Source organism: Bombus flavifrons, chromosome 1, assembly GCF_040668555.2.
Source record: "Bombus flavifrons isolate JBK064 chromosome 1, iyBomFlav1_principal, whole genome shotgun sequence".
In the NCBI taxonomy this organism is placed as follows: Eukaryota; Metazoa; Arthropoda; class Insecta; order Hymenoptera; family Apidae; genus Bombus; species Bombus flavifrons.
In genome coordinates, this window is record NC_138442.1 from 14,555,739 (window position 1) to 14,578,816 (window position 23,078).

General features: G+C 42.5%; 2 protein-coding genes across 2 annotated transcripts in view; both read left to right on the forward strand.

The window, feature by feature from the left end:
• The first annotated feature begins 43 nt into the window (after positions 1-43).
• On the forward strand, positions 44-2,073 carry LOC138182584 (L-lactate dehydrogenase). The gene is made up of 7 exons (XM_069118587.1): positions 44-294; positions 552-669; positions 794-967; positions 1,076-1,249; positions 1,383-1,500; positions 1,598-1,721; positions 1,909-2,073. The coding sequence occupies exons 1-7, from the start codon at positions 148-150 to the stop codon at positions 2,071-2,073; spliced, it is 1,020 nt and encodes a 339-aa protein (XP_068974688.1). The 5' UTR covers positions 44-147.
• A 1,629-nt stretch (positions 2,074-3,702) lies between these two features.
• Best2 (bestrophin family protein) overlaps positions 3,703-23,078 on the forward strand; it is a 39,720-nt gene continuing 20,344 nt past the window's right edge. Inside the window, exons 1-3 of the mRNA XM_069132734.1 lie at positions 3,703-4,107; positions 19,325-19,435; positions 21,544-21,715. Coding sequence (XP_068988835.1) covers positions 4,037-4,107; positions 19,325-19,435; positions 21,544-21,715 — 354 coding nt within the window. The 5' untranslated portion in view covers positions 3,703-4,036. The remainder of the gene's footprint in view (positions 4,108-19,324; positions 19,436-21,543; positions 21,716-23,078) is intronic.

Here is a 23,078-nt window from a genome sequence, read left to right on the forward strand (position 1 = left end):
TCTTCATTAAAAATACATAGCTTGGAATCGTACCAAGAAGACTGTAGCCTCTTTTAAACGCAAAATACCACTCATTTCATATGTCGTAACTCGACAAATGCATCGTGAATTTCGAATTGACAGAAGGTGTACCAGTGTTACGATAAAATGATAACTTTTCATTTCAGACCACCATGTCTGAAGGAAGAGCTGCTTTGCAAGTTTGCGGAACCAGTACGAGATTGCTGTCACAAGGTGACGATCGTAGGTTCGGGAATGGTCGGCGTGGCCTGTGCGAACTCGCTTCTCTTCCAGGTACATCGGTACCAACCTTTTATATTTTTCGACCCTTGAACGACGAACTTATCGAACGTTCGAGACTATCGAGTTTATTTTGAACACGAGTGAAAGTTCGATAGACGTCTCACGTGGTAAATCCGCGGCAACTAAGTCCAGGAATATGACAGAAGTCCTGGAAAATGTCCTCGTGTTACATACACGTGCATTCTCGATAATGGAAAGTCACGTCGAGTCACTTGGGCATTTGTAATTTTTCCGTTGCTTCATCGCAGAACATCACCCCGCACATTGCGATAGTCGATGCATTCCCGAAGAAGCTGGAGGGGGAAGGAATGGATTTTAATCACGGCGCGGTATTTTTAGGAGATCCACGCATAGATTTCGACACAGGTAACGATGTTTACTTTAAAAATAGTTTCATTGAGCATGTGACAACTTTCACGACAAAGGTTTAATTATAAAGAGCGTGGTAAATGATTAAACAGATAGAGGAATAAGAAGAATGTTGTTTCAGACTTTTGTATTACAAGCAACTCGAAGGTAATCGTTATAACTGCGGGCGCGAGACAAAAGAAAGGTGAAACGCGGTTAGATTTGGTACAACGTAATTCGGAGATTATGAAGAACATTATACCTACTTTGGTTAGTTATAGTCCGAATGCTGTGTTCGTGATCGTCAGTAACCCAGGTTAAGTATAACTTAAAAAGAGAAATCTTCAGATTTATCTGTACGACGGAAAACAATACATCGAAGTCAATGTTAAGCCGCGAGTAGAAACGGAACTTTTACTTTCAGTTGACATTTTATCGTGGATAACGTGGAAAGTGAGCGGACTACCGGCCGGCCGAATAATCGGAAGTGGGACTAGTCTCGATTCAGCAAGGTTTCGTTACTTAATCGCTGATCGTATAGGGATAGCACCGAGCTCGGTTCACGCGTACATCATCGGCGAGCACGGGGACAGTCAGGGTGAGTTCGAAAATCGGCCACGTTTGCGGCGAATTCGACGCGTACTCTACGTGATCTAATTTTTTACATTTTGCCGGAGGAGAAAGCACACGTTACGTATCGCGTCTGTTTAAGTCCGTTTGACGTTTCCTAGTTCCACTCTGGTCTGGAATAAATGTCGCTGGTGTACAATTTCGCGACATTCTGCCGAATATCGGCCTCGAAACCGACGAAGAAAGATGGTTCGAAATTTCCAAGGAAGTCGTCAGACTGTGAGCTCTAGCCTCCTGTTTCCTATTATATCTCAAATATTGTTATAATAGATTGGTAGAAAGAATCGACAAAATGAATTTTTTCCTTGTTTTCCAGTGGCGCCACGGTTAGGTGTTTGAAGGGATATTCCAACACAGCAATTGGACTTTCGGTTGCTCACATCGTAACGGCTATTTTGTCCAACTCGCAGACGGTTATACCGGTTTCAACTTTAGTTCAAGTATTAATTAAACTTTGAGCCTAAACTTTTTCCTTAAACTGTGACTCAGATCGTACTTTGTGATCGAAGTCGATTACATAAAAATTTCAGATCGGACGTGATTAGGACTAGACAGTTCTACGCAGAAGATTGCTTTGAATCTTATAATATTACTAGTCGATTTTGATTGGGCAAATTTCGTTTGTAGGGTCATCACGAAGTTTGTCAAGAGATTTTCTTGTCGCTGCCCTGTTCCATAGGTGAGAATGGCGTCACGAATATCGTGCGAATGCGAATTACAGAATTCGAGAAGAAATTGTTTCAAACATCAGCGAACTTTGTATACAACGTGCAAAAGGATATCAAAACGTGATCGTTCGAATCGTCTTTCTAAATAATATCGTATTGTTTAATTGTGATGATTAACTTTTTTTGTAAAAAGTGTATTTAAATATATAATGTGCCATGCTGCTCGATAAATGATCGAATATTACATATTCGCGGCTTTCGATCGATTATTTCAACGACAGAAAAATAACATTCAAACTACTTCCCCGACTTATCTCACCTGCAATCGCAGCCTGTCTCGAAGCACGAGTCAAATACGTGCGATGACGAAGCCCGCGTCCACCCGCCTTTTTTTTCTTCTCATTTGTGAATCACTGATGTCGTTTTCATCCAATCGATGACGTCAATGACCTATCTACAGATGTTCCGAAGAACACTAAAGGATATTTCGCCGATTTGCATACGCATGAGTTCCCTGAACTCATTCTTAAAACGATATTTTTTCAAATGAAAATTCAAATCCATAGCTCTGTTGTCGCATCAAGGATTTAAGTATTTCGCTAAAATTCAGCATTAGTACACAATTTTCAGGTTACGCGAATAGATGCGTTCCCTGTGGTACACGTAAAAAAGGCAATAGGTGACCGGTGGATGGTACCAGAAGGTCGCGATTCCGCCGCAGGCTAGGCCACGGCAAGGTGAGAGAACAGTGTGGAGATCGACCGCGAGATGTCGCATTGAAATGCTCAGGTAAGGCGACAGCCGCAAGAGCCGCGATGTTACAGCATTCGAACGCTAACAGTGCCGTAAGAACAGCGCTATTTTTCGAAGAATTCTCGTTTGAGAGCGTTTGGAGTTCTTCGAACAAAATGTTGCATCGTTATAAAATCTGTTCGCAACCACAAAGATCTCGAGATTATCGAGAAGTTTGACGGTTCTAATCACCTGAGGAGATTGTCAGTTAAAGATTAATGAGGGGATAAGAAAAGAAGGATTAATGCGATATCTCTGATTTAAAAACGTAAGAAGGAGAAGCAGGAATTGTGAAAATAACTAGTCGTCTTGATATCGAGCAAAGAAGAAAACACCAGGTCAGAAACGCTCTCCTTTTACTTGGTTCGAAAGCAGATCCATTTGAAAGGCGAGGCGTGTCATTGATTTTTAAAAGAATTCTTCGTGAATTGTGTCGTAACACGCGCGCGAATCCTTTTGTCGACCAATAGAAATTCTTTCGATCGTTTCGGACTGGACGCGTGCCTTGGGACCTCGACGTGTCTCCAGGAATCGTAATTAGCAAGGAAAATATTTTACAAACGACAATCTGTTTGCTTGGCAAACCGAGCCTGGAACTTATAGTTGATAAGCTTGACGAACCTTTGCTCGAGAATACAGCACTGATGAATCTAATGAATTTTAATTTTAGAACGAAGCTTTCCAAAATATTAAAGTATCCGCTAGTACGTTTACCGCATCAATCAGTATTCTTAATACGATATGCCGTTTTTAATATTACCATTTTAACGACTTTTACCATCGATCGCATCAAATACAGAGTCCACAAAAATTAAGATAAATTGTTATAAGAAAATAAAAGCAAAAAGTAATCTCGGCTCGAGTGTACAAAACGATTGGCAAAGGTGCAAGGTAACAAGACACGTTTACACGGCACTGAGGCCCAGGTGGAGGTGGTAGCCGGGCCCCGTTCTCTGTTGGTCCTGTCGTCTGTCAGTGGAGCTCAGTCAGCAGACAGTCGGTCCGTCCGGTCAGCTGGTTCCGTTTATTCGTGTTAGAAGCTTCCTGATGGTAAGCCGAACGTGAAACACCTGATAGAACCCGGTAATCGAACCTCGATCATCAAGGATCGGCGAAAGACTCAGCGGCCCGCGCGCCGTATGTGCGCGAGTGTACAACTTCTCCACCGGAAACACCAACGGCACGGTGCGAGGTACCAACTAAATCGAACGATAGGAACAAGTGGCGGAGGAAATCGAAACGCAGGAAGAAGATAGAAACGCGATAGGGACGGTGTATACCTGGTCAAGTAGAAAATGACTATATCGTACGCGAGCGAAGTGCCAAACGGCTCCAGCTTCGGCTGCTTCTGGAGGATCCTGGTCAAGTGAGTTTACGATATCGATTTCTTTCCCCGAACGATCGTTCGTTTCTTTTCGCGAAATCAGACAAATTTTACGATTCGTGCACGCTATCGAGATTGGCCAGAAATTTGGTGACAGTGTGACAGGTTGAACAAATCTGATGCGCACTACGAGGCCTTAGCAACAAGTTTGTCAAGCTACATTGTCTGTAGTTGTTTTCATTCTGCTCTGTTCTCTATCCTCGATCGTTAGAACACCACTGCTCGCGCTATCTGCACTTTGTCCCTTCATCGACTCCACCACGTTCTTTGGTCGCGAGTCGCGACATTATCGTCTCGCAGCTCGGAACAGTAGGAAACAACGCGACACGGTAGGTTACGGACGGTTCTCGACACACACGGAACATCGAAAAGGTGGTGCTCTCACTTTCCTTACGGTGGATTAATTTCACGCTGACTACGAAAGAGGACGAGACGCGACGGTCTGTTCGACCGGTCTCTCTGGCTAAAATTCGTACACGCTCGCGTTCCTCTACGTAAAGTAAACGGAGACGTTCCGTAACGAGAATGGACTTGCAAAATTGTCACGATTCGTGATTCGTATTTTGAGCAGAAACGTATGAAAATAGCAAAACGAGCAAAACTTTCGACACGCGTGCGCTCGAGCCAAGCGTTCCAAGATACTGGAGCACGCTTCTAGACAGTTTACATAGTCGGAATGCCATGTAAGACGAAGATATTGCGATATTGTGACCAGTGGATCGTTGTGCAACGTTTAACTTTCGACTCGATGTACTGTGTTCTCGATTTAGAGCCCGGCTGCATAGGAGGAGAAGAAGGAGAGGCTAGCCGAGTCCTTGGACAAGGATTCTGTAAACGCACGTGTAGAAAATAAGGAAAACCAATAACGTATAGACTTTTCTGATCGTTGTTCTATTTTCCTCGTTTTTTTATATTTGTCGTTCGATCGATTCGCTATCTTTACGAGCGATACGTTAGATGGTCGTGGAACAGGCTGGTACGCGTCGAAACAGAAATTGTCCTGATTTTTTTCCCTCAGAACGTACGGTTATATGAATCACAGTAGCGGAGCACGTAAAACCCGCTAGCACAGAAATGGTGCTCGGTCAACGCTTGCCTGTACGTTTTAAGGAAATAAGGTCGTCGATACATTGATTTTAGCCGTAACGACTCGAACGTTACGTGGAATATCGGTACGCTGTTTCTGTACTCTTCTGCCACGGGATTTTCGTTCCAGTTGTCGCTTACGACCAAATGAAACGGTAGTATTTGAATACCCCTATGTCGTGCCACGTTTATTGTGTACCGTTCAATTGTATTATATTATCTAGATACTGATTCATCTAACCGTACTCGATATGAATATGGACTTGTTCAAAGTTTCGTTTTTTTTCTTTTTTAACTTATTTATGTAAATTTTTTATGTCAACACGATGTTGTTAGAATCTTTTAAATATTATTTATCGTCGATGGTCGACTTAATTTCCGTTTAGGAAAACTATCCATTCATTACACAACTTTGCTTAGAACTCGATGACATCAATGCTCGCGTAGATCCAATGGCGCTAAATTATATGTTATACAATGAATCTTATGTAAATGTTCGATGATCATCTGTACAGTTAAAGACGGGTTTGTCTACCCGTCGAAGTCTAAACATCGTGCTAGCCAGAGTTCTCAGAACGGGACAACAAACGCACAGAATCACTTGATTAAATAGTATCCGTTCAACGGTATCGACATAGCTACATTTGTGAACGCGCGAAACGCAAACTTAAGACTGTCAATAGACTGACGGAAGAAGCACGTGATGCACGTGTAGAATCACGAGTAAAATCGGTTTCTCCGTTTAGTATCTTGTCCAGATTTTACATCAGTTACGCGGAAATGTCTTTTTACGTGATACCAACACGACTCGATTTAATAATCGACAGGTGAAAAAAATCTATAATTTTCTATAATTTTCTGCAGTTGAAATAAACGACCGGGCATTAATCAAAGACATTAATAAAAATTTCGTGACGCAAGGTAAATTCTGTCGACGCAAAATCGCATCGCGAATTCCTCGCTCGTGATTGTTCGTGAAAACGCATAATCGTAGTCGGAATATCGTTGCATACGATTTGCAACGTCCTTGCCGAAGCTCGTTTATTGACATTTCCACGACCTTTAGAACCGCGGCGTTGGTGGATCCTCGGTTGATCTCGGTTTCTCTCCGGACTGTGGGCGCCAGCTTGAAAACGGCCTTAACGGCTTTCACGTAAGATCTCGCTTTCCTAGGCTCGTTACACGCCGCGCGACACACTCCTTGCACGCAGAGTAATAGCGACGACCGACGACTATCTATAAATAACCAGCAACTTCCAGAAATAGAAAACACTTTCGTGATAGCGCACGCAAAACGATACCGTAGTGTCACCGCTGGTATCTGTACGAATGCAATCTGTAGGTATTTCATGCTCGATTCAGAGGAAATATTGCCGCGTAGTTGGCTGTAATTTACCATCGAGCTCAGCAAGCTCAGAACGTTCACGAATAAGTACAATGTCCAAAAGCTAATTGTTTCGATATCGCTATGCAATTCCAATATTCGTATTCGATCTTTCTCTTTTGAATAAGTATTGTATTTTCAGCCAAGGTACTTGACGTACTGTGTATCGTTGCATGCTGATTTACATACTGGCAGCTAAATCATTTTCGCAATAGATTATACCGTTGGCTTGCGAGGCAAACGTGTTGAACGAACCCAAAGAACAGGGGGACTTCTGCCGTGTATCTCAAGGTTGTGCCATTTTACCTTTTATTTCATCGTGTGTATACTGCAAATGTTCTTCGATCGTACGTACTCATCTACCAATACGCCTTGACTATAAAAATATCACGTAATAGAGAGGCAAAAAGACAAGGAATGGTCGTAAAGAGGCAGGCATACAGAAAATCTTGCAGTTTCAATATACGGTTCCTGATACCGTAGAGTTTCACGCTAGTCGAGATGGAACCGGCATGCGAGAAGCTTCTTTTTCTCGTGTAAGTCTTCCGGAACAGTCCATACCAGCTTTCCTATCCGCCTACCGGACTGGGCAACCAAAGAGAATGACGCGATCGAAGATCTATAAATACCCAGGAGAGTCCAGAACGATCTATAAATACAAATCCACTATCCAGGAATAGAAAATCGCGGCTGATTCTCCGCTGGGATGGTAATCATTAACCGTATGAATTCTCGAGGCTTGCCGATCTGTTATGAGGTTAGAAGCGTGGTCATTAAGTCGATTTCTGATTGACGGTTAGAAATAGTGCGTTCGCGTGTAGATTATGAGCTAGAAGAAGTTAAACCGACCACTACGATAGACACGATAGGCAACGGTAGAAGTTCGCGGGTGTTTATTTTTCTGATGTTTTGCCAGCTTTAGAATCCGAGCATCGATATAGAGCCACCAGCGTGTATACCTGTATACACATAGACGCGTAACAGTTGCGCCGATCACGCGCGCTAAATAGGCCTAGCGCGTGAACGGAAGAACTATGGCAGCGAATCGCACGCGTGAAAGCAAGAACGGTTTTCACGGTGCACGGAAGACTGACCAAGATAAAGCGGCAGGATGACGATATTCGTCTGCAAGCTCGCGAAAAAGTGAAATCCAGGAATTCTTGCCTGATTTCAAATGACTCGTCATATTTCTCGTTCGCCGCGGTTCTTCTCGATCCCTCATCGCCGGCGCCAACTCGGAAATAGAATTTCTAACGGAGTGAAATCAATTTAGCATACCGAACGAAACACCGTGCGCACTTACTTTACGAAAGCATTACCACGTAGAATTATCTGTAAAAAGACGCACAGCGAGAAACTCTGTCTGATTTCACGTGGAAAATATTTCCCATCCGATGCTGATAACTCGAATCGCGCGAATGGCGATAAAACACGAAAAGAGAGAATTCCTACCGATAATCCATCGCTCATATACATTTGTAAACGTTACAAATTATGCTAAAATTCTTTGCAAATATGAAATTACTTGGAGTCTAAATACCGAGACGACGACGATCGGCGACGATCGAACAGCCGAACGCGACAACTTTCTTCGATCGGCGACCGTGAGGAATCGTGCAATGGCGCGAGCTCGGGGAACTAGGCCATTGTCTCTCAAATTGGACGATCAGGAGCGTCTCATAAGAATGCAAAAAGCCGGGATCGGTTAGTCCGTATTGCAGCGGCGCGCATCGGTGGTCGGCGGCGCGTCGAAACGACGCTACCGATTGGTCACGTTCGTGCTCGTGTGTCGCGACGACACACCGTCCTGTCGTGTCCTGTCGTGTTGAGTTGTGTCGAGTGGTGCGCGCCTCTCTCGCGAATTTAACGCTGCCTCGCGCCGTCTTCGTTTCTTTCACGAGGCTGCATCGAACCGGGTGCACGAACGTTGTTGCATTCGCACTACGCCGAATGACAATGAGACACAGACCGCGCACCGCACACACGCTCCTAGTGTATGACACACATTTCGTTCACCTCTCTTGTCTTCCGCGGACTGCAGCGGGTACTAAGCGCGGACGCGCGCGCGTTTCTCGCACGCCAGAGTACAGGTGTGTGTACGTGCACCGGATTGCTTGCGAGTATGTTTGTACTTATGCGAACGCGCTATCGAACCTCCTAGAAACATCGGGTGGACCAGAATTCCCTTCCTTCTTTCCAGGATCATCCTGGAGCAATTTTCTTGATAATTTGTGCGTTCCGAGACGTGCAAAATAAATTAAATTCTGGTAATATTTGCGAAGTTGAAGCCAAATTTTTGTTTGCCCTTGGAACATAAACGCAAAGTCTGTGGAAACACAAAGAACGAGCTAGAATAAGTGTAAAAATCTTACACGTATAAGAACTGTTTAATTGTTTCCATGCACTTCTATTCGCGACCATTTGTTTTCCCTCATCAGCAAGGATTGTATGTGCACTTGCTTGATCATTTCCTGGAAGAAACTGAACACGTCTAAGAAGAAACAATTTAGTCTAACGATTTACAGTGTCAGATGCTGGCTCAAAAATTGATTACAAATTTTTCAGTTCTTTTGTGTTGCAAAATACCTATTACCGACTTCTATAGCTGACGTCAATTATCCAGAAGTCACTACAACAACCCATTTTTCTATTCGCTTCTTTTTTTTACCGCGAGATACTCGATGCCTACATTAATTTACAAGCTTTGATAAATCAGAAAACTATTGTATCAAGAAGTAGCGTATTTTCACAATTTCTGAGACTATTAACAGCGACATAAATATTTCTGTCATAAGAGATATTTCATAAGAGTTATTCCATTAAAATTTACTTTCGTATGTTGCACTTTGACTTAAGAAAGTCCTGCGATTTGTCTGATCTGCATCTCAATGCTTGCAAGAGGGGATAGACGTTTTTCGGGCGGGCACAGGCGCGGAACATGAACAGGGAACTCGTTTTCTCTTCCGCGAAGACACTTGTGAATAGTTTCCATTGGTCCTTGATCGGGCCGCAGAAGAGTACGCGTACGCGGGTTAAACGACACGGCACAGGGACGAGCGAAGCTCCTTTGCGAGGAGCAATGGCGAAATAAACGTTTTACTGCCAGACGTGTGACGGGTACTCAGCTTTGCTCGTTTACTAATTAAAATGTGAAACCGTCCCCGAGATCACAGCGTGACCGAGGCTTACCGGTCGTATCTTCTGCTCCTCGGCAGTGAATATCACCAGCACCTGCCTGCCTTCGAATCCGTATTGCCTTTTGGATGCAATTGGATGGCTCGTGGATTCTGATTTACTTAGTCGGGTCTTTCATATTTCAAATGTTCAAGGAATCCGCGTTTTCTCAAAGATATGGAGTTCCTGGTATTATCGATGATAGCTGTTTCAGGTTAAAGATAATATTGAACAGTTTATTCTATGAACAGAATATTATATTTTCTCCTCAAGGGAGAGATTTTTATTGTCTTCTGAGAATTTTCCTGACATAGAAGGATCAAGATTGCTTAGTAAATCTGGTCTTATGTGAGAAACCGTTGTTATGTTTATAAAATTGCTATGTTCCATTATCTAAATTTTACTCTTATCTATATCCACAACTGTTCTATTGCATAGCCCAACATCGTATTAATTATGCATAAACTTAGTACTAGATTCATTTCTTCTTCAAGTCGGACGTTGCTATAGAAATTTATGTTTTTAAAATACGGCACATAGAATAGAGGAACGAGAATCTCTATTGTTTGGACGGAGGGCCAATTTCACGTGCACGGAAGCATCGATATCAAGGAAGCGACCGAGAAGTTTGCCAAAGTGAGGACGAACGAGGAGCATCACTCCGTGGAGCGTGACCGGCGTTAGTTATGCAACGTTTAGTAGCCTCGCGTCCTTGTTGCCCGCATTGGTATTATCTTGCTTAGAGCGAGGAATCAATTACAATTTGTTGCCTTGATGATGATTTTCTTGCCGAAAGGTGAAGGAGACTACCGACCGATCAATATGCCGATGAGGCTTTTCAGAACGAGTCAAATAATTTTCATTTGATCGACAGATGCAAAACGAGGTCGTTGGAAAAGTCGCGAGACCGAGGAGAAACTTCTGTCTTTCTCTGTCCTCATAAAGAAAAAGAGGCGCCACTTGTTTTAACTAAAACACTTGCACAGTAACTCTTGCGAAATACATACGAGCTAAGATATAATCTCGCATATCTGACAGAGACGTCTTCCACGCTATTTACGTTTCGTTGTCCTCAACAAGGAACGTTTTAACTAACAACCTACTTTGTACCAGTATTGAGACCCCCGTATAAAGATGAACGTGTAGAAATATAAATAACGATTAAGAAAATATTCAGTCTTCGTCGAACCTCCTGAAAATCAGTAAGTCAAATGGAGCGACGAATTCGTGAGTCATCCCATGAATATCGACGAACCACCTGATCGTACCCAGAATTGACCTTGCGTCTGGCATTTATTCGACTCCACGTTTCCTTAAAATAAAATAAACAGGAAGATCCTCGGAAACGATAGATAGCGAGTACGTATCGAGCTCATCAATAAACAAAATAAACTCGTATTTTCTCTATGATTAAGAAATTCGTTGATCGTTCCAAACTTACACCGTATTGGAGCAGAAGTATTGATAAATGATCATCAGAAGCGAAAAATTGACCAGTGTAATATTTTTCTTCTGTTCGAACGACGATAAAAGACATGATACGAACATTGGATGTTTGGCACGAATAGCGTGAGCTGAAGCAGCCAAAGGCAGGTGACACACACGCAATACCCGCGAGTACCTTCCACGCATAATCGACGCACTTCTCGCACCTCGGTTCGAGATACAAGGTTGCTCGTAACTGTGTCACTGTCAATCAAACTCATCGGTATGTATAACGCTCATCTAAACACTAGTCAATATGCGATTTAATTATTCTCATGGTCTGAAGAACGGGAAGAGAATGTGTCGTTCCATTCTATAATAGGGAAAAAGAATTTAGTACGAGTATCTGGTAAGAAATACATTCCTCTTGACATTGTCGGCATAATAAACCGTCAATGTTTGAGTACTCTATTACTAGACATTTTTTGAAGGTGTTTTGTAATGCCGAATAAGTGTTTGAACAGTGGTCAGCAACCACTTAGGAACCACTTATGATAATCAGGCGATCAATTCATTCCAAAAATTCTTCGAATTGTTTGGAACTGATGACACTTACCCATTAACAGGAAGACAGTAAGTCTTTATTCTTTGATCCCATCATCGACACTCGAGATCGTAAATCGTAATCTACAGGATCGTTTCCTTCTACGACTAGCCGGTTTGATTTACCTTTCTGGAATTAATCGAGAAACGTTCATCAAATGGCATAAACTCGTTAGTAATGCAAACAGTAGGATGGTTCGCGTTTCTCGCGTGATTCTCTAGCAACTGCACATGTCTTGTAGCCCAGCGGAGCGTAATTTTCAACAGTCGAATCAACGTTCTTCCTCACAATGCGATTAATTAGCAACCAAATGGTCGATGCTAATCGTCCGCCGCGCTTATGTAAACTGGCCATGCCGCGTACTTCCGCAATTGCTTTCATGGGATTATAGCCAGCGTCTTCTGATGGAGGAAATTACGTCGAAACCGTGTTTTTTTTTTTCTTTCGGAATTCTGCTATCGAATCTGGTTGTATCTTTAGAGATGATGATTTCGAGATATCGCGTATTATGCGTCTGTTCTTGACGCAGCCGCACAATGGGAAAGACCCAGTCCATCAGAATCGAAAATAGGATAATCTTATTTCTCGAGAGTTGCTTTGCATTTGCTGGGAAAGATCGATTCTCCTCTGTTCATATTTACAAAGTGCAAGCAAGTTCCCACATAATTATGAAATCAATGCATTTGAAAATCTAATAACTCAGTTGTCAAATTAGAAAACACGTTTAAAAGCTATTGCCAATACCTGCATGCACGCGTTGACGTTTGCATGCAACGATGTTTTTGTTATTGTCGAAGACAATCGTGTGTGATTACAGACGCAAATCGGTATCTGTCACTGGTGATATAGTGATGCTGAGTTAACAGCGAGAAGATCGAAATACATCTATATTATTCGCTAATCCACAGCTTCATGTCAGTATCGGTTCTTCGACCACCTGTTTCGAGTTGGCTTTCGTAACAATACTTATCGAGATTCGTTCTCGTTACGAGACCGATCGCAACGTTCGTAGGCGGATGAGTTCTCTTCCTGGTACAAGATCGCAGCGTTGAATCACTCGCTACACTTGAAGTCACTTTTCAGATTCTGGTCTTGTACAGTGATAAAAATACACGAGTCTATCTATTCTAACTTATTACCAAAATGCTAATCCGTTATTTACTAATAAGAAATTCTATATAGGATAAAGATACGTTGACAAACAATCGCAAAAGTTCTTGCATCTTTCGAATTCCTTTCCGCTTGAACTTTCAATGAATAGCTCCGCATATTTCAAAGCGGTCACGTCTGGCTCGTTCAAAGGTTCGAGTAAATCGGCTCCGAACACAATTCATATTTCTCTCAAACGGCCATCACGATGAGAACTTCATAAATCATACATTGAACTGCGATTTCAACGATCCATAAATCATTGGAAACGCCTCGAAGAAGGTGGTGTTTCTGCCCAGCCAAGGATCGTTCAGCGAGCCACTGTTCATCGTCGTGGATCCACCTTCCTCGGTTATTGTCTTCCAACAAATAGAAAAAAAGATCTTCGAACGGATAAATAAAAAAGATAGAGTCGACGAGTCGCGAGGAGTTCGACTAGTTATCGCATTCCACCTCACGGAACCGTAGTTGGCTCGTCTACTATATCCCGAGAGGCTCGTTTCCTCTACGTTCCTTTCTTGCTCGACCAGAAGCTTCGAGCTTCTTACAAACGAAGCGTTTATAGAAGCGCTTAAGCGTACTTTAGCCTCTAGAACAAGAGAATCCGTTTGCAATGCTCGTTTTAGCAGACGTTAGCATAATTCAATGCAGACCTATCCTTCAATGTCGGGTAAACGGATCGGAGCAAGGAACTATCGTAAAATACATTTCGATCGGATCTAACAACGGGTGAACCTTGTACTCATCGATACACCGTCGTAAAGATTGCAGGAAATACATTTTTAATCTCGTGATTCAGCCGTCTGAAAGCTAATTATGCAACACTGTTTCCAGCAGATTTTTCTGTGCACTCTGTACAGCGTTCTGCTAAGATATCCTTCTAATAAAATGAAGCTGGGTAATTTCTTTCTGAGAAGTATTTATGCAGTTTCAAACATAAAAAATGCGATTAAGATGTTTATCGAAGCATTTGGAGGGCGTAGAGAAGGTACGCGCAGGCTTCAATGACCGTGACCATGAAAAACGCAGGAGGAAACGGATATCTCTTCATCGATGGCTTGATGTATTGCGGTGGGATCATGACGAATTCTAAATACGTAGTTGAAATCACCAACTTTAGAATAAAGAATCCATCGGTTCGAAAAACAAGTAGCGTGCCAGATTATAATGTCTTTATATGAGAATGCAATTTTGATGTTACGTCTCATTTCCCACTGCACGCTCTGTAGCGGGAAATTTTCAAAAGCGCATTTTACCACATCCCTTTGGTCTAACTATCCAATTGGTCTCAAATGTTAAAGAAATCTTTTTTCAACATCCAGCAAGAAGAATCTAAATGGATGGATTATGTCATTGAGAGAACCCTAGTACCCATCAGCTTCTTTGAATAAGAAAACAAACAATAAGACAAGTTCCCGCGGCCATTCATAAATAATTCACTAACGCTTGTAAAGCACGTACAACCTAGAAAAGATGGAACAGGCGATTCGACTATGTTTCAGCATCCATGTCGTGATTATTATTTCACTTCCGCTTTCGTATCGCACGAACGAGCCGTTTTGGTAAATCAGAGTGATGTAACTCTTGCTCGAGAGCGCTGCAAAAACGTACGCTCGTGTGAATTCAGCGAAGTGCACGAAGAATCCGGAAAGATGGAGAGAAACGAGAACCTAAGAAACAAAATCGTAGAGAGAAGTATAATGTAGTCTGGTCGACAAGAACGATAAAAGGCCTTGGCGAGCCTTGACCGGTGGACCGTTACTTTACGCCATCCAGGAGCGTGGATCAAGCTCCTTATTTCCCTCTTACCGGAGCAACTTCGTTGTATAGTGTTGTTGTTTTATCGTCTTGCCTTTCCTCGTTCATCTAAAGTACCTTCCGTGCGCTAGAACACGCGACATCGCTCGTGTACGATGTCCAGCGTCTTCGTATCGGTAATAAATAGATTGCGGATTTTTACCCATTTATAGAAGATTTGACGGTATTTATATTCATAAAAATACGCATTTGCAAAAATATTCACAGCCTGGTAATAAAATTGGCATACCACGTTGATTCTCGATAAACGTTTCTCGTGTGGTAAAGCAATTGAGAAACGAATCGATCCACCGTTCTAAAATTGCCAGTAAAATTATTTGAGAGCGAACAAACGTTTTTCTGGTTACGTTTCTAAGATGATGTTCCACGTGTAATTATTTCGTAACCTGACGGAATTGCCGCGTTTACGCTATGCTACGAAAGCGCAGCTGTTTCGCCGTTAACGTGTCAAACGACGCACGAAGTCTCGCAACGAGATATACATTATAATACAGATCGCGTAAATTAACCAAAGTTTATTACCATCCTGTTACACTGTGAAAAAGTGGCGACCGCCTGGCGGCATTACAGAGATCGCGATCTAGATCGTTTCGCGAACGCTGTCGCACAGTTCGTGCCCATGGTGGCGCAGCGCTACGATAGATAATCAACTTAGCGAAGGTAGAGAGTATTGTTGGCTATTTAGCGGAGCAAATGCAATGGTGACTCACGTTTCAGCAATATTTAGCATTCCGCGGTGCTACGAAAGCAGTTATAGCGCACCAGTCACTTCCTACGCGTCTTTGGCCGTCTCCGACCGGTATTTGTATTAACCTTCCTCGAAATTCACCGGTTAATTACAGGAAAAGTTCGCATGCGAAACTATCGATAAATTGCTTTCCGTCTCTTAACTATTTTGTTTTCGAAGCGACAAAAACGATTACCGCAAACGCAAAGTGTAATAACAACACTCGGCATAGAAACATCGCTCCAAATTTCTCTCGCGGTGTTAAACAGTCGTTACGTAAACACTGGAAATGTGAAGAAACTTCGCGCATCGATGGAAACCGGAGTGAATGATTAAGATCATACCGCGAACGCGTCTTGTCCGTGGCATTTGCAGCACGGCAATCAGAGGTAAGCAACAGCGGTTTAAACTCTATTCGGAGTTACAGAAACACGCGAGGTTTAGCCGCGCTACGGCTGATTTCGTGTTCTGAAACCGCGACAACCATGAGCCAGCGGAGAAAGGACGAAAAAGGAAATACTTTTGCGCCAGGCTAAATCACCGCTACGGCATTATGTTATAACGATCGTGCATAAATGCTCGACATCTGGTCTGCTATAAGACAGCCCTTGCCATTCACTCGGGGATGAATATACGCTTTAACTCGACTACGCGCGTACATCGTTAACTTCTCGCTTCGAACGTCAATCTTTACGACCTGCATCAACGTCTTCTTCGCTTCTATTTTCATTCTGGTGGAATATTTTGACGCCGATAAAAAATGTCTGTCACCCGGCAGGGGATCTGAATTTATTACACAGGAAATTTACGAGGCGCATACTGCTCTCCACACCCGTATTGACGGATAGGTATAAGCGGAATAATTCCAATTATTTTTATGTTTTAATGTAAAATTACAACTCGTGAGCGGTATAGAAGATGAAAAGAGTGAACAGTTTTTTGGGGAGGTCCAGTTTGAAATTATTGGAGAAGCGTATCTTTCACACGATGAGTATTAAGGTTTGTTGTACTCTGTATATGTGCGATTCAAAGACTGTTCGTTTCGATGAAAATCATCAGTATTCGAAGTTCTATGTGAGATTTGTAGAACAATAAAAATATTTGTAATGTTATTAGATAGTTAAACACTGTTTTTATAGTGATAGACGACAGTTATCGATCACGTGGAACCACTATGTATCTAATTCGTAGAAAATTATGCGAGTCGTGCGAAAGGGAAAACACCTTCAGCAGTGGTTCGCGATGTTTGTACCCTGCTCCGTAAAGTATCGCTGAACGAAGATGCGATCCAACGTACAAATTTATGTAAATCGCAGCCGGTCGATGACGCAATGTACATTATCTTTGACGACGCGGTTAGATATGCAGCGCCATTGGGTCGACCACTTAATTACATTCATCCTTGTACATCATTACGTATTATTTCATAAATTGTTCGGTGGAAGATCTTCCTGGATCGTGTGGATGTTGAGCTACACGATCCAACGGATATATCGGAAACGATCTACGTATCGATCTTACGATCGACGAATGATTTACAAAAAACTAATTTACTCAGTTATTTCATGAGTCTGCAGAATTTATTCGAGTGGGGCAAATAAGAGACAGGAGACGAGTTCGTTAAATCACAATAATGAAAAGGTTCGCCTAGCGAAACGATTAATTGGAGAAAAAACAACTTAACTGCTGTATTGTTGTTTCTCTGTCAAATGAATCGATCATTGTGCTCGTTAATGAACGTGTTTACTGCCTTCGCAGGTCGTTAACGGTGCGTCTAACTATTCTCACATAAAGCAGTGGTATTCCACATTCCTGATAAATCTCATAAATATCGTAAAAGATCGATCCGTAGTCAATAGGCTGACGATACCGCGCAATCGTTTTGGCTCGCGTGTCGGCGTAATGGCTCGCGAACGTACGTAGAAACGTCGCGTAACGCGTGCAACGCCACGCACTTATACACGTGGGGGTTTCACGGGCGTGCGGTCGCGTATCGTATGAATGGTGTGGGACAATGCTTCTCTACCATGACCTACTGACATACAAATAAAGAAATAACTCGATATTCATAGACACCGCGATTTTTCTCATCTAGCAACAAAGTTTCCGCGCGAGGAGTTACGCAACGATTTCGTCGTCTGCTGCAGCCACGTCGCGGTTTCGTCGCGATTCTCCACGAAAATTATTGAGAAACAGGGAAGAAGAGTCCTATGCGAGTACGCGGAATAGCGTGTTAATATTGTTTATGATGTTTCGAAACGTGTTTGAGAAACGTTGGAATTCGACGTATTCGTACGTGGTAAGATATGAAATGTACCGCTATACTTTCACTCGTTTCCAACGTATCATTTCTTTTTTTTTTCCTGTGGGATTTCCGAAAATATAAATTTGATACTCTTCGCGAGAAGATCTCATCATTGAGAAAACATGTTCCAGGAACTTCATCCATAACGCTCACAGGCAAATTTCGTACGTTGTTTGTGCAATCTCTTACAACGATCGATGACTCGACGTGGACAAGAAATAAAATGTTCCAGCAAGATCTCGATAGAAAAACAATTCCTGAGAATCTTCTTGTGTGCCAGTCGACGATTAGAAAACCACGATCGAACGCTACCGCTTGTTACGGTCTTGTGAATACACTAGGATAAAGTACTTTCAATGCACCGGATATCCGAGATGGTTTTACATAGCTTTCTTTCTCCATAGCCATTTCAATGCCAATAAACTGTGTTCCCCTTTGTGAATTGTATTTATGCATAAATACAATTCTTTTTCATATTAGAATTTCCTACCACAATTTTATGATACAAGAGGTTTTTGACGATCGATAAATAAACGTGGTCAACGTGTTTACTTACAGCCAACAGCCAAACAATGTATTATAGATACAACAACAGAAACGGCCGTCGATAATCCACAGCTTTTCACTTTGGCCTCGTTTGCACTACGTTTCATCGTGCTATCTACAGTTGCGGGATTTGAATTTAAAGTCATTGTCGCTTCGCGATTGGTATTGACGAAACCTTCGATATAACCGTCCTTCGATGATTTCAACGTGCCTGCCGCAATTATATCTCTCAACGACGTTCCCAACCAATAATGACGCCATAAAATACACGAATAACAATGAATCCAGAAGCGTGCACTTGCAATGTAAAGCATTGGGACCACATGCGTGAAGTGTTTCGACACGAAAATATTGCGAATTCAATGTACTCTCGAAGCTCGTAAAATCGGTCTAACCCTGACACACATTTCACTGGGATTTAACAGTTCCCGAATGGCGTGTGTCCAACGTCGATCGACTCCTATCGTTATCGTCGAAACGATCGCGCGACAACATTCCATTCTTTACAATCTAATTTCTAAACGAGCAAAATGGCAGCTATCGAAAGAGCCGTTCGCCTTATACCTATTTCATCATAATCGTTGAACATCGAAAAGGAGACTCATTTCGTTTTGTTTTTGTACGCTACTGTTGCATTTCTATCAAAACCAGTCACATTCTACGCGAGTTTCTTTTCTAAAGTGCCGCATCATCGAGATTATTAAACGAGATACGACCTATCGACACAAATCTTTGAACTTTGGGCACGAGCCAAGGAGCGTGAGTTTTTGCATTGCGTTTTGTAAAGCGAAATAAGTAAAATGAGAATAGTGATCGTAAAAGAGAAACGTACTTATCTAAATCCATGTGCATAAATTTGTTGAGCGATGAGAATACGACGTCAATACTTAATACGATTATTACATGAAAGTGACGATTATGTAAGTACCTACATAATAAGCTTCGTTTCATCAGAGCTCTTTTTCTTTTTCTTCTTCACAGATGGCGGGGGTCCGTTTACAAGCTAATCTGGCGAGAATTGTTGGCCTACCTGTTCGTCTACTACCTCATCAATTTTACATATCGATATGGGCTGAACGAGCAGCAGCGGGTGTGAGTACATGAATACGTTCATTTAAATATCTTCTCGCGGTGAAGTTTCCTCCACGAGCCGAAGGTTGACGCCTTAACCGGTCGAGAATAGCACCTCGCGATAACGCAGCCTATCTCCTTGAAATTAAGACGCACCGATAAAAACAAAGAAGCGAAATCTTTCTCTCTGTTCCTTTCGCAAAACCTTCCAGAAAGTTTCACGAATGGCAATGACATGGATCCTTTGAATTGAAAAAAAAAGGATAATAATTCGAAGACAAAGACTCTTTCATCGCGGTTCTATCTGGAGAAAAACGGAGTGGATGAAACAGAGTGGTGTATCGGCTACCATAACCGCCAAGTTTACGCCGTGAAACCCACGCGACATCGACCTTGGTCGAGCAACAAAGCCTTCCACGCGTCAATCGACATTATATTTCGCCGGTTAACATCGACAGTACCGTTTTATCGATATTAACACTGCTGCCTCCTTTGTTCAGAACGCGGTTACTTAACCCCTCTCATCTTTCGTTTTCTTTTTATCGCCGCGTTTCGCATTCGTCGGTTCTCTCTTGCAGGACACTGTACGATGACCACGATAAACGCATGAAAATCGCTGGTAAAAAGAAGCGACCGTCAATCGCGGCAATAAAAGCCAATATTTCAATTAATTTAAATAGAGATGGTGTTTCTCCAGAGTCACCATCGTGTAGAAATCACGATTCTCAGGAAAATCCACCGACCGTGGGTATAAACGTCATAATGTTACAACGATCGACGAGAACCGTGTCCATAAGAGAGAACATTTTAACGTTTCTGTTCCAGACATACGTATATCGCGTGTAGTTAAATTGCATGTATCGTAAATAAAATTGTTCCTCCCTTACGAGGCGCGCGTTTTGTATAATACGCCATGGAATGTGTCGACTCGTCCGGGCTCCGTATTAAAAAACACATAAAAACGTAACCTGTTATTTACGTCGGGATAAAAAAAGAAGCGAAGAAGCACGATGCACGAGGCTGGCGGATGTTAAAAAGGACCCTTCTTTGAGCCGCTTCGATTCGCATGGTCTAAATTTAGAACTGTAGGGCCGGTTCGTGGATGGCTTAGGGTCCAGCAGACCCAACGATCATAGGAAGGATCCGCCAATTCGAAATAAAGACTTGCCTCATCGTATATATCAAGGATCTTCAGCGATAAATTATAGCTTTTTAGTGGAATTTTTAGTGTTACTATTGAAATATAAAACTTCTTCTCTTAACAGCGTGTTTTCGACAGTTTTTAATCTATTTGAGACTAAAATTTATAAAACATCGTTGGAATCCTTTTATATGTCGTTTACTAACATTTCATATGTACTTCTGCAATTTTTACGGACTTTTTACAAAAAAATTGATAATTTCTTTTAGGATTTTTCTGACCTTCTTAATGAAATTTAATGAAATTATTAGATCCTTCTAAATTGCCTGATAATTCGTTTAGAATTCATTGAATTTCTTCGCTTATCTATCTACCGGGGAGTAAATAGAATTTGGAATTAAATGATAACCAAAGCAATGAATGAAATCTAGAAGTGCATTAACCTTACAATGCTCTAATTGCAAGCTAAACTCTTTGACTTTCGTATATATAACTCTTGTGCAAAAGCAAAACATGATAAACTCGCAAACGTAAAATGTACATATATAGCATCGAACGTTAAAAAGTTCCAATGAACATCGAATCTCATCATCGGTTACGTCGAGTGCTTAAGATAGATAGGACCAGCCGCTAACAGATTTTCGCGAGCAGCTGTGAAATCTCGATGGAAATTCCCATTTAACAGGAATTACCTGTACATAAGACCGGTAGTGGTATCTCGTTCGATGACGGTATCACCTCAACCTTGCTCCACTTGTAAGCGAGGCGATATAAGAATTCCACCACGCGTATTACTAAACAAATATTTAACCGTACACACACATAATTTGCGAACATTCGATTCGTCTCGCGAAACATGTTTCGTAAATTGCTCGAATGGGTAGTACAGTTCTTTCGAAACTATTCGTTCAGGAGGAAAGAATACACGTGGAAGATAACAGGTGATAATTTACATTCAATAAGGATTCGTGACGATTATCTGTTACAGAATCTTCGAAAAGATCAGGTACTACTTTGGAAACTCCAGCGAATCGATACCGATGTCATTCGTGCTGGGATTTTACGTGAGTCTGGTCGTGAAGCGATGGTGGGAGCAATATAAACTATTACCCTGGCCGGACAACTTAGCACTCTTTATCAGCGCAGCTATTCCTGGTAACGTAAGTATAAGGATGAAAGAAACATTTCGACGAATCCGCATTCGTGTTGAATCGTGGAACAGCGGGTATACTGGAAGATGAAGTTCCCAGTAAACGAAGCGGCTCAAAAGAACGATAAACGCGCAGCCTTGCACGGATAGTAGTTGTCGCTGCGTTTGTCTCATTACGCTAATGAATTGCCGTGACACGTTTCGGTGTCGTTAACCTAAGTAGGTGCCAGCTCTCGGAGTCACGCCACGCCCAGAAGTGAAAAAAATGCGAAGAGCGATCATCCCATAATTGGCAAGCGAGCAAATCTTCTTGTAACTCTTGTACATCCGCTTAACAGATAGCCAGGAACGATAGATGCGGTTCCTCGAGACGCGATTCGCGTGACCCTTGGCATGTGACTCTAACTTCTCGCACACGTGTTCGCGCGCGACACGCTGCACACCTTACAAGAAATTCACGCTTGTTATCGTTACTTTCTCTGATCGTCTCGCCTAAACCGAAAACGAAAGTTCGTTTCTATGAACGAGCGGTTCCTGAGTATCTTCGATCATTTCAAAATGCTTAGTTTCTGAACTTTAAGTTAACGACTAAGGTTTCCATGCTTGATTGCCGCGATTACCGAGAATCTCAAATATTTTTAAACGGACATGGTAGCGACCAGTTCGACGAAGTCGAAGACGAGCTTCGTGGCTCGAGTTTCGTGGCTCGTACTTCGAATTCGTCGAGGAAGGGTCTTCCAGCTGTGTGGTCAATGACACAATGTCGAAGTGAAAGTGCAACATATACATCGTAGCAAGAAAGAAGGACGAACCTACGCGTTGTGCTACCTCGCGCACAAGAGAGTTACTCGAGAGAGTCCGTCCTCGTTGCTCTCTGCTAACTGCACCGCCATCAACGCTCTACAAAGACCGTGCTCGCACTATGTACCACCCGGTTAGAAACTGGTGAACGCATACCACACTGCGAAACTGGCTATAAGTTTCCGTGGCTAACGATGTCGTATTAATAGAACGGGCCGATCAAGTATCAAAGGGTTTAATCGCTTCCTCGTGCAACGAAGTTCTCTTCGCGCAGTGTTCTCCTATCGTGTCCGTATCGAGGTCCACACCTCGTACAGCATATACGGTATGTAGGATGACGGTGAAACAATTACACGTGCCGATTTGATCGATGTAACGCGTATCGTAGATTCCGATTATCACGTCACACACACGAGAAAGTTACACGCGGAGAGTTCGAGACCGAACAATGGCAGCTGCCTAGAACTGCAGCTGAATTTCTACACGTTGTCAACGGACAAGGTCTCGAGGCGCGGAACGGGACTGTAGTTTTCTACGTATGTAGAAGAGAGCCGCGGTCATGTAGTCACGTA